The 12,670-nt window shown below is 44.9% G+C and overlaps 2 protein-coding genes across 2 annotated transcripts; both read left to right on the top strand.

The window, feature by feature from the left end:
- Positions 1–135: 135 nt before the first annotated feature.
- On the top strand, positions 136–8,470 carry LOC118088307 (C3a anaphylatoxin chemotactic receptor-like). Its single transcript, XM_060276993.1, has one exon. It carries the CDS (start codon positions 6,398–6,400, stop codon positions 7,379–7,381), a length of 984 nt encoding a protein of 327 aa, XP_060132976.1. The 5' UTR covers positions 136–6,397; the 3' UTR covers positions 7,382–8,470.
- A 2,806-nt stretch (positions 8,471–11,276) lies between these two features.
- LOC118089106 (galanin receptor 2a-like) lies at positions 11,277–12,275 on the top strand. The gene has a single exon (XM_035123520.1). It carries the CDS (start codon positions 11,277–11,279, stop codon positions 12,273–12,275), a length of 999 nt encoding a protein of 332 aa, XP_034979411.1.
- The last annotated feature ends 395 nt before the right edge of the window (positions 12,276–12,670 follow it).

Genomic DNA, 12,670 nt, shown 5'->3' on the forward strand with positions numbered 1-12,670 from the left:
TTTACTCTTGTGAGTGTGAAACCTTGCTGAAACATCATCATGAGCAACGTACATCATTTAGCCATTTTTTTCAGGGCTACTGCTCAGCACTGAGCAACTTTAAGAGCCTGCTGGATCAGGCCAATGGCCCATTAAATCCAACATCCTGTTCTCAAAGTGGCCAACCAGATGACTCTGGAAAATTCTCAAGCAGAACCAGAATAGTTTCCAGCAATGTTTTCAAAAGAATTTCTCCCTCTGACTGCAGGCAGAGCACAACCATCATGACTTGTAGCCGCTGATAGCCTTATCCTCCATGAATTTTTTCTGGCTCTCTTTTAAAGGCTTTCACTACCTCCTGTGGGAGTGAGTTCCATGGTGCAATCTTATCCTGAGATAAACACAAGAAGTAAAGGAGTAGTTTTCTCTCTAGGACTGGCCTGTTCATGTGGCAGACTCAAGTAGCTGCCTCGGGTGGCAGAATCCAAGGAGCGGCACTGCTGTGGGCATCCTACCCTCCCCCAAAGAAGCGGCTGCGGTGGGTTCTGGCAAGATCTCGCAAGAGCACTGCAGGTACCCCACCTACCCACCGCTGCTGTTGCAGAATTGAGAAGTGACTGGTTTGGGGTTCCAGTGAGATCTCACAAACAGTCCTGTGAAATCTTGCCGGAACATGTAAGTCACTGTGCAACCCCAGTAAGCAAGGCTGCAATGGGGTTGTGTGTGCAGGCTGGTCCTTTCCTTTTTCGTCTCTGACAATAAAATGGGAAATGTCTGTGTCTATGGTTTCTAGCACTGGCTTTCCTGCCCTGGATATGGATGGGAAAAGCAGAGGCAATGGGAAGTCTGACTTCCCACCTTATGCTTGGCTGTCCTTCACTCACTCAGCTACCCCGTTGGAGGTGCTGCTGCAGTTCTCTTTCCCATGTGAACAGCCTGCAGTCTTTCATCTGCATCACAATTGCCCAGATGGTGCTAGTGGTTGGAAGGTGTGTGTGTGGGGGGGGCATTCAGCCCTGGATATATCTTTAGGGTGCGCTTTTGAACCTGGCAGAGTTTCATTTTCCCTTACTCTGCAACCTGTTTTAGTAAGATGATCTGCCGTGAAATTATTTCCTTGGACGTAAAGTAAAAGCTGATGCTGACCATTTCAACGGCAAAGCTTTGGAATCTGTAGACTCTTCCACAATAAGGGCTGGCAACATAGGCTCAAAGCTTAGCTCCATGTTTTCCTACACAGATAGGAGGGCTAAGAAAAGACTCTGGTACTCAACCCCCCCCCCTTGCCGGATACCCATTCTCATACCCAGCACAGGCACCTGTGAACTCCTGGCATCAGATGCACCTAAAGGGCACTGCATGCCCTTCATTTACCTCAAGACCCTAACCTAATTCTGCAGTAGCACAGCAGTTGCTTGTATGTTCTGTGCAAAGAATGTGTTTTCGGGTATATATACAGAGTCTTAAGATTGAATCATAAAGTGGCAAATGAGGAACTGGGGACCTGAGCTGCTGCTTTTCAGTGCAAAGAGAAGCAGAGCAGAAAGGGTGACACATCTTAGGGATATTGTTCATCTCTCTCCCCCCGGTCAGGGTTCCTAGAGGTGTGCATGCCACAAATCAAGTTGGGGATTTCAGTAGGTGGGGAAGATTTTTAATTCCTTCCACAGCTGCTGCTTTTCCCTTGCAAGTTATGCCTCCCCAAGGATTCCAGACCCATATTTGCTGCTTAATGTCTTATTCCATTCTGAGGATCAAGCCACACAAGCACTCGCCAGCCCCCGCTTTTTATGTGCTGTTTTTGTTTTATTCTTGGCTCTGATTTTTCTTATCTCTGTGGTGTTCTTCCTCTCCCTCCCCCCCCAAAACACATCATCTTCATTTTGTGCTATATGTACAAAATAGATATTTTGCGTGTGCCTGAAACTTACACCTAATTTTTATTTATATTTGTATCTGCCTATGGGACCCAGGTGCATATGGGACCCAGGTGGCACTGTGGGTTAAAGCACTGAGCCTAGGGCTTGCTGATCAGAAGGTCGGCGGTTCGAATCCCTGTGACGGGGTGAGCTCCCGTTGCTTGGTCCCAGCTCCTGCCAACCTAGCAGTTCGAAAGCACGTCAAAATGCAAGTAGATAAATAGGAACCACTACAGCGGGAAGGTAAACGGCGTTTCCATGTGCTGCTCTGGTTTGCCAGAAGCGGCTTTGTCATGCTGGCCACATGACCTGGAAGCTATACGCCGGCTCCCTCGGCCAATAATGCGAGATGAGCGCGCAACCCCAGAGTCGGTCACGACTGGACCTAATGGTCAGGGGTCCCTTTACCTTTACCTTTACTATTATCTATCTGTCCATAGCTGCCAAGTTTTCCCTTTTCTCGCGAGGAAGCCTATTCAGCATAAGGGAAAATCCCTTAAAAAAAGGGATAACTTGGCAGCTATGTATCTGTCTATCTATCTAAACTTTCTATATACATATAGCACATGCACACACACACACTCCACCTGGATAGTTTGTTTGAAACAAACTTGCACACTTCACAAGGAGAGGGAAGTTAGCATAACAAGTTTACCTTTGCTCAGAGCATGCCATGTGCACAGGGGAAAAGCAAAAGGTGTGAGCCTTGAAGACATCCACTCTGAAACAAAAACAGGCAGCGAGACCTTCATTAGCATCTCTCCAGTGGTTGGAACAGGCTGGGTCATGTCACAAGTTGCTTTCTACCCGCCAGCCCTCCAAGACATCTTTTGACTAATAATGTCAAAAACTGTGTGACTTGAAATACAGTGGTACCTCTACTTACGAATTTAATGCGTTCCGAACGCACATTCGTAAGTCGAAAAAAATTGTAAGTCAAATCCCATAGGAATGCATTGGGAGAAAAAAAAACCGTAAGTAGAAGCAACCCTATCTAAAAATCCGTAAGTAGAAAAAATCCTATCTAAACAAGATGGCGGACGGAGCTCCATTCGTAAGTAGAGTTATTCGTAAGTAGAGGTACCACTGTATAATATAGAAATAGATCTACTTAAAAATGGAAGAGTAATTTGAGAATGTCTCCTTTAAAATCTTGTGGTTCCATGTAGGGTCAAGACTTGGGGACCCATCACAAGCATTCTCAAAATCCTTTGACTGCATATACACTGTAAATGTTTGATAGGCAAACATTTAAACAGAATACTGCTGGCCACTGCTATTTTTCTAGAAAAAGAGGTGCTAGAACTCACCATGAGCACCTCCCTTGTTCTCTTATAATGGCAATGGTGTCCACCTGAGAGGTGCTGGAACTGAGTTCTGGCTGAAAAAAAGCTCTGCAGCTGGTCCATATTAAGGGGAGGGGAAAGGATTGAGTGGCTTTTTGCAATGCCACTTCCATCCCCTAACTTACTCTTCTATTGCAACAGTGCAAGTTTGCTTCCTGCAATCTGCCTGTTGTTTTCCACTTTCAAAGGATGCCCTTTTCAGAATTCCTTTTTATTCTAAAGGGCAGAATATGGCACCAAAAGAATGATTGGGAAATTGCTTATGTGTATTGCAATGGATATGAGTCATATCACACAGCCCTACCAATGAACTTCTTTTCCATAAGGAAAAACGAAGACGTATACCCCAAAGTATAGCACCTCTTTTTTCACGCACACTCCCCCCTCCCCGCTCTTTAAAAGTGGACACTGTTGAATTACCAAATGCCAGATCCAAACTATAAGCTCATTGGCTACACAGGATCAAGTGTGACTAAACCACGGGGGGGGGGGGCTCTAATCCCCAAACCCACATTGCCACTTGTTTTTCCAGTACTTGCTTGTATTGTGAGTTGTTCTATGTAATCACTGCACTTCTGTACTATCCTGTACTAAGTTCTTTTGTACAAAGAATGGCAGCTTACATGTGGTTATTCCATCAACTACATGCATGAAAAATATACATACCTGAAGGTACTTTGCTCTGAATTTAATATTTTGTTTCAGCTACTTCCCCCATTCCTAGATGCCTTTAAATGCTTGGTGATGGTGCATGTCTGCTCAGCAGAAGCCCCTGAACCCTCGCCCTTTTATCAATCTGTTCCCAAAGGGATGGTCCCTAAACTAATTCTAATAGTAATAGTTCACTGTCAAGAAGCTAAGTTTTGACATGGAGGGGTAGAATGGCTCACTCCATCCTAGATTGACTTCTGCTCCAATAAGATGAGACAAATGATTCTCTCTGACTGAGCTGGCTGCCTTTGGTGCTCAGATGAAAGAGTGCTTCTTTAGTGGCAGCATCAGTAAGAGAGCATCCGAACCACTTGGGGTGTATGTGTTTGTGTACCTAAGTCAGTCTGCAGAGGTTCTGAAATGAGGCCAAGTGACAAGGCAAAAGGAAAATCCTCCTGACTCCAGCGTAATTTACACATCCATTTGCTTTGTTCTCTGAGTGGTATCCGGTTCAGACATCAGCCGTTGAGGTATGATCCTTTGCTTCTACAGATCCTCTCATTGTTAAATCCTTAGTTTTAAAGTTACCCTTCCGGATTGTTGAACTTGTCCCTCCACCCTAAACATATTAAACAGTAGAGATCATAGAACAGAATCTTGTTCAGAGGCATTGTTCACACTGGGCCATTTCATATGTGTCCTACAGAGGATGCATTTCTTTGTGGGAAAGAAAGAAGATGATCTCAATGTGGCTTTGTACTGCATGCTATTGGTGACACAGAAATTAATCTGATTTTTTTTTAAAAAAAAAAAATCTGTTGGATTTGAAAATCTGTTGGACAGAGATTGGGTCCAGGTTCTTGCACTTTCAAAGTATGATGATGCAGGAGTCTGTTTCTGAAAGGAAGGACAGTTATAATTTTCTGAGCATTTTATATATTTATTTTTCACATTTTGTATAGAATGCAATAATGAAAGCTCTTTGCACACTTTACAATAAATTACAAAGATCCCAGTGAAACCCCCTGTTCTGTATCTTACTATGTGGATCAAAATTCAAGTACTGTAAAGACTGTTTGTATGGAGACTTTGTTGTGAAACTAAATCCTGTTCTGAGAACTAGCCTTACAAGCTTCAGGCATAGCAAATAGCTCCTCTGTCACCAGAATACACAATCCTGGTATGTTTTGTTGAACCTGTATCTAGACTTCTGCTTATGATTCTTTCCTGAAAGACCCACATGATTCTTAAATTCACTTTTCATGCAAATTCTTTGTGGGTGTCTTTCCATGGAGGAAAACCCTTATACTGGGTCACTGCTAGCAATGCAGGTGTCTGGTGATCTAAAAGAGACTTGATTAGGAGCTCACTTGTCCATGTTTGTTATTGTGGCCCCCAAGCCAGACCTTGGGGTGTGAATCCTAGTGCACTTTTCACTGCAGGCTATACGTGGAAGTAGACGTGCACCATAGTCCTTCTAGGACACTGTCCTTTTCACAATCATAAACTCTGGGTTGTAGTCAAAGCTGCTGTTTTACTTGTGCAATGGAAATAGCATCTTCCTGCACACACACAAAGTAATTCAAAACAACCCTAAGACAAAAAAACCAACACCCACTAAAACCAATTAAATTTTACATGGGGGTGCTTTTTTGTCCTAGCCAAGGTAACAGGATGAAGTAAAACATTTCCAGCAAAAACTGATCCACTGAAGTGGGCATATGTGCCGAGACAGAATTTTCTGTTTGAAAACAAACAAAAGAGCCTATGGAAAAATAAACACCATGCAATCTATTGATTTATTTTGGTCACTGTGGTACTTTTCTTTTGTTTCTTTGTCTCATCTAATGCTAATGTATTGAGATTAAAAATGCTCTGTGCCTTGTTCAAACACAAAGGAAGCAGATTTAAATGCCCTTCTGACAACGAGAAACCCCTGGAGAAGCCCATTTGCTTGGGGGGGGGGAGACTATGGTCAGCTGGGCATGCTGCATGGTTTGTATATTGTAGTGAATGCCACCCTATGTGCCAAAGACACACAATACACATAACTTTGGAGGAGACAGACTGGAAGATTTTGTGTGTGTGTGTGTGTGTGTTTATCCCTTTGGTCAAGTACAGTTGACAACCAAGACTCCCACCATAAATTTGAACTCTGCTGAGCCCTTTAAATAAGGAACACTGGGCAGAGATGAAGCACAAATGGAAAGACTCTGTTGGCACACACTGACATTCAAATAATTCATGCAGACTTCCTTCCTTCCTTCCTTCCTGTGCAAGCCGTAAGTAGAAAGTCAGTTGTCTCCTCTCACCTTCCTTGCCCCTTCCTCATTCTTAATAGTGCAGATTGCTTTGAACAATACTATCATTTCCATGATTATCCCAAATGCTGCATTTTTTAGTGCATTGAAAGTCATATTTTTGTTTCCAGGGAACAGAAGAAAGACTGGCAGACTGCTAGAAAATTCTATGGCACAGGCTAAATAAATAACTGATGCTACCATGGACTCCAATTCCAGTGCAGGGAATGGGACCAGCTCTGGCTTGAGCGACCTTTTCCTCCTTTATAGCAAGAATGTGTTTGCTGTCCTCTATGTCCTCCTCTTCCTTCTGGGCATGCCTGGAAATGGCTTGTTGCTCTGGATCCTTCTCCGAGGTCTCCAAAGAAAGAGTGGCAGCCACATCTCACGCCTGACGGAGCCTCTCTTCCTCAACATCGTGATCCTGGACCTCCTCTTCCTCCTCTACAATGCCCCTGTGATGTTTGGCAACATCCTTTTCAGGGACTGGCGCCTGGGCCGCCTGCTGTGCGTCACCAACCGCAGCTTCTCCTTGTGGGTCTCCTTTGCTGCCTTCTACAGCATGCTGGCCATTGCGCTGCTTCGCTATATGGCTATCCTCCACCCCATGAGAGTGATGCCCATCTCCCAAAAGCAGATAGCTATCGCTTGCGGGCTCATCTGGGTGACCTGCCTTATATTCTCCGCTCCGCTCTGGATTAATTATGAGATCATTCACGTGGAGGGGCAGACGTATTGCGTGAACCAAATGGCATGGAAGGAAATTAACCTTTACCTGCGGCTCCTGGGAGGGGTGGGCTTCCTGCCTCCCACATTGCTGATGATTTTCTGCTACTTGAGGATCATCTGCACCCTAAAGGTTAGGAGGGCGCTCTCTATGCACACAGCATCCAGCCTACAAGTGAACTGGCGAGCTTCACTGATGGCTTTGGTCACCATGGTGACCCTGGTGGCCATGTGGCTCCCCTATTGGCTGGTGATTTTCTTTATCAAGGAGGACGAGTTGCTAACCACAGCCCCTATGTACTTGGCTTATCACCTGACGTCTCTCCTGGCCTTCGCCAACCGCTGCATTAACCCCATGATCTGCTTCTGCCTTTCTTTCCAGTTTCAGGCCAGGCTGAGGAACCTCTTTCGGAGGGTAGGAAAGGGGATTTGTCAAGTAGGTCCTATCCATTTGGGTTAGGTAGCACGTGACTAAGGTGTACAATACACTTTGCTAAAGTTGTGTGGAACAAGCATTTATTATTTCCTGTCCTGTAGCCTGTCTGAGGGATCCCTTACATCAGTGCTGGAGGGCTACTGATTTCCTGTCCCTGCCCTATGTGACATTCCCAGAGCCCATAAGGAGAAAATCATACGTGGTAACTTAATTAGTTGTACTCCTTTAAAATATTTGAATCTACTTCTAGAAAAAATTGGTAACCCCCAGAGACCTTTAGTTTATGTTAAATCCTGTCTAGGGACTTCATTTCCTAAAATGCCTTATGTAGCATTCCGTTGCATTATTGATTCACACGATTGATCAGTTCCTTTCTGCCAATAACATATTTTAACTATAACTTGAAGTTGATACTCAGCTCGTATCCAGGCAGAGAAGGGCTGCCTTCTGTTTGGACTACCAAACGACGCCTTTCAATTGGTTATTTCTGACTTGTTTGTGCCATTAATTGGACACAGATTCATTCCCAAGGAATACTGCATGTTCGTTTACCTGAAATGGTTCTAGTAGCAGCAACAGACAGCGGTCACCGGAGAGAACATTAATTGTGCTGAAGCTTCCGGGCTGGGAATTAAGAGTCCCTGAAATAACCTTTAATATTTGAGCTGAGGAAATCTATTGACTTGTAGAATGGGCTAATGAGGTCTCAGTGAGAAACAAGAGTGTGGTTCATTTTTCCTCTACCATTAACAGCCAAATTATCCTATACAGCATAATTACCTGAAGCTCCCTAATGTGAAGAAGATATAGCTGGGACTACATTTCCTAGCATCCGTAACTTCTTAAGTTCCCAGGATTCTTTGGGATAAGCCATGACTGCTAACGCGGTATTAAAGTTGTTTTTAACGGATGGTGTGTGTTGCGACCCAAAACTCTCTGATCCTCACTTGACCCAAAAATTGTGACTAGAGAGGAGTAGTACAAGGGGCTGTCAAATCCATTAAAGATATTTATATCTGATTATCTGCCTAGCTCTGTCCAATTATTTATCCAATGATGTATCATGTTCACATATCACAACATTTAATAAAAATGCTTTTTCGGAAGAGTCTTCAGTGGAATCGACAGTTTCTGTGAAGTATGAGGACTTTGAAAATCAAAGGCTGCAATGAAAGGAAGGGATAAGTTAATGTTTTCAGTTGCTTCCTGAAGCAAGACAGCATTCCCACACTCTCTTGGTTTGCAAATTTAGATAGTGATTACTGCAACAAGTGAAATAGTCACTGCTGTAGTCTCCCAGTCAGCCAGGATCTGAGTCCCCCTACCCAGGACAAGCTCATGACATTTTGCTGCCTGAAGCACAGGGCAGTATTTGTTTTTTTTTTTATATCCCACCTTCCCTGTTTTAGCTTCACAACAACCTTGCAAGGCTGGTTAGGGTAAGAGATAGCGACTTGCCCAAAGGCACCCAAGTGATATTCATGGTTAAGTGGGCACTAGAAACTTGTTTTCCTAGCGCCTAGTCTGAAACTCTCTAACCACTACACCTGGCACTTCTCCCAATTCCATGGAGAACAGCTAACCAGATTGCCAGGTTTTTGTGTTTTTTGCTTCAGAACTAGTAACAGGAAAGCATCCTCCATTGCATCTGAGGGCAGAAGGCTAGGTTAGGGGACACAAAGCAGGCTGCATGGTACACACAGATCAGTCTGTTACCTCCTTCTGCCTAATGGTAGGGTCGGCCTTGCTTACCTAACATTGACAAAGCTGAGAGATGTGTATGCCTCTTTCACAGTGTAAGTACAAGAGCAGGGAGTACTCTTCCACATGCCTGGGATGTGGCTTCCACATTCCTTTATTTGAGCACTGTATTATTATTCATAGTGATGTATGGAAGTGAGAGCTGGACCATAAAGAAGGCTGATCGCCGAAGAATTGATGCTTTTGAATTATGGTGCTGGAGGAGACTCTTGAGAATCCCATGGACTGCAAGACGATCAAACCTATCCATTCTTAAGGAAATCAGCCCTGAGTGCTCACTGGAAGGACAGATCGTGAAGCTGAGGCTCCAATATTTTGGCCACCTCGTGAGAAGAGAAGACTCCATGGAAAAGACCCTGATGTTGGGAAAGATTGAGGGCACAAGGAGAAGGGGATGGCAGAGGACGAGATGGTTGGATTGTGTTCTCGAAGCTACGAACATGAGTTTGACCAAACTGCGGGAGGCAGTGCAAGACAGGAGTGCCTGGCGTGCTATGGTCCATGGGGTCACGAAGAGTCGGACATGACTAAACGACTAAACAACAACAACAATTATTATTCAAGATCTCCTTAAAGCAAGTTCAGTTCCTAGGTAACTTGTTTAGAGAGTACTCAGGTTAATTTGCTACGATTCACTCACAATGTAAAATTTTTGTCTCTGGGCATTAAAAAGGTAAAGGGACCCCTGACTGTTAGGTCCAGTTGTGGACGACTTTGGGGTTGCAGTGCTCATGTCACTTTACTGGCCGAGGGAGCTGGCGTACAGCTTCTGGGTCATGTGGCCAGCATGACTAAGCCACTTCTGGCAAACCAGAGCCCTGTTGTCAAGTGCTCTACTCTAAGGGTTTAGTGGGGGGGGGGAAGAAACCCTCAGGGAACAAGAGTGCCCACAGGTGACATGTTAATAACCCTTGTGTCCTCTAGATGTTATTGGACGGCAACTCCCATCATTCCTGACCATTGGCCATGTAGGCTGGGGCTGATGGAAGTTGTAGTGCAACACCATGTGGCGAACACTACATTGACTACACTAGGGGCTACCTACACCATTTCTACCACCGAGGAAGACCAGGGATAGTCATGGAACATGCAAACATATACTGTGGGTAAAGAGAGGTACAGGAGACCCATGCTTATCTCCTGAACGTGGGTTTGTCTTGGTTGTAGCTTTAATATCCAGCTCCCTTGCAAACCATACCGGTGAGATATCTAACGACCATGCATCTTCATGGGGGATAGATTTCTGTGTGTTGCTAGAGAGCTTAAAATATCTTCTTTGTTTCCCTCCCTCTTTACCCATGGATCATCCACATGCTGCGACATGTGAATATTGTGTCTTTATTCTGCAAGCCCCGCCTTCTTCTCCACAATGACTAGAAGGGAGGGGGAGAGAGAACACATCTTATCCCCACAAGCCAGGCGAAGTAATATAAGTCACCATCTGCTGGGAACAGATATGGGGAATTGCAGAACTGATCTCTATCACAACCCAGCTGCAATGATTTCCAAGTGAATTGTGCCCTCTCTGATGTCTGTCCATAAAACACAATAGCCTGGTAAGCTTTCACCCTTTAGCAATTGCAGCTGAATACTGTACCTAGAGCCTTGTTAAATGAACTGGGAAGAACATTTTACTCAAGGGGAAAGCCGTTACCTTTTGCTTTGTGGTAGTAGTGGGGAGGGATTGATCTTTTGGTTCGGCAGTGACTGGTGTCAAAGCTAACCTTCTGCCGTCCGTTTGCAGTGCAAACCACGGGTTAAGCTGGGAAGTGGAGACATGTGGTGACCCTTATGATCACAATGGATTGTAGGAGATGTCCCCTTATGGCTGGTTCATGTTTGGAAGGAAGTCTCTACCTTGTCACACATTTCCTTCACACTTCTTCCGAGATTCAGGGACATGAATGGAAATTGAACAGAGACTCATAGACTTGTAAGGGCACTTCATCCCATGCAACTGCCTGCTCAGTGCAGAATCTAAAACATACACCTGAAAGCCTATCATTTTTGTTATTATTGCTGTGATTTGTGTTTAATGCATTTATATTGCAAATTTTAATATACATATATCCATTCATCAGGGACCAGGAAAATGATATGTTGTCTTTGTTGTTGTTGTAGATTCCTATTTGCTCAGTTTCATCCTCACACTGGAATAATGGAGCTCACAGCAACCAGCGAAGATTTCTTTCATGCTTCCAACAAGACTTTCAACGCCTCTTCTCAGAGGACTGATGGCAGCTTTGGTGGCCTGACAGTGACACAGCTGAGATACATCTTTGCTTCTTTCTGTGGCCTCATCTTGTTGGTTGGCTTTGTTGGCAACCTCTTCATGCTGCTGGTTCTGATTGAGGGCTTCAGGAGCAGCCGGAGCACCAACTCCATCTCTGCCATGACCAACGCTCTCATGGTCAACATCACCATCTCTGACCTGATCTTCCTCCTCTACAATGTCACCGTGCTGCTGCTCACATTTCTCTACGAGGACTGGGAGATGGGCTCAGCTGTGTGTGTCAGCAGCCAGAGCTTTTCCATGTGGACCATGTTCTGCAGCTTCTACAGCATGGTGGTCACCTCCATCCTGAGATACCTGGCGGTCATTCATCCCACCTGCTCCTTCCCGGCAAATTCACTCCAGAGGTTTCTTCTCTGCATGATCATGTGGTTCATGGGCTTCGCTGTGTCTGTCCCCAACTGGATGCACCAAGGAGTCGTCGTGCTTGAAGATGCTCGATACTGTACGCTTCTGATGACCCCGAGGCAAACGTACCTGTATTTTGTTCTCTTTGGTGGGGTTGCCTTCTTCCCCTTTGTGCTTCTCTTGGTCCTGTGCTATTCCAGAATCGTCCATTCCCTCTGGTTCAGGAAGATGGTGGTGGTCCACTCATCCTCAAGCATTCGGCTCAACAGGAAAGCAACTGTTATGATCCTGACAGTATTGGCGGTTTTCATCCTGATGTGGATACCATGCTCGGTGGTGATATACCTCTCGGCCACCCACAGCCTCCCACAAACTCCTGCAGGATTTGTAGCCTCTGGCTTATCTAGCATTCTGGCTTATTCGAACTGCTCCGTAAGCCCCCTCATTTGCTTTTCCCTTTCAGATCAGTTTCAGGCTAGCCTGAAAAAGCTGCTTTGCCGACGAGGTTCCAGGTAACCCAAGGACCAAGGGCAGAGTTGAGTGGACCCAAATAACTACGTCAACAGCCTCTAAGAGGGAGCTAGATGCAAACTCAGGCTACTCAATCAGACCAAGCACTTTGTCATTTAAAAACAAAACGAAACACCAATGTGGACCCCCTGTGCTTTGAAGAACAGCACTGTGCTTTGAAGAACAGCACTTATATGCTACTCTGTAGAACAGGTATAAGAACCCTAATTGCAAATCACAGAATCATAGAATTGCAGAGTTGGAAGGGACCCAAAGGCTTATCTAATCCAACCCCTTGCAATGTAGGAATCACAGCTCCAGAATCCATGATAGATGGCCATCCAACCTCTGTTTAAAAACCTCCAAGGAAGTTGAGGTGGTTTTTTCCACTGCTGAACAGC

Source organism: Zootoca vivipara, chromosome 7, assembly GCF_963506605.1.
Source record: "Zootoca vivipara chromosome 7, rZooViv1.1, whole genome shotgun sequence".
In the NCBI taxonomy this organism is placed as follows: domain Eukaryota; kingdom Metazoa; phylum Chordata; class Lepidosauria; order Squamata; family Lacertidae; genus Zootoca; species Zootoca vivipara.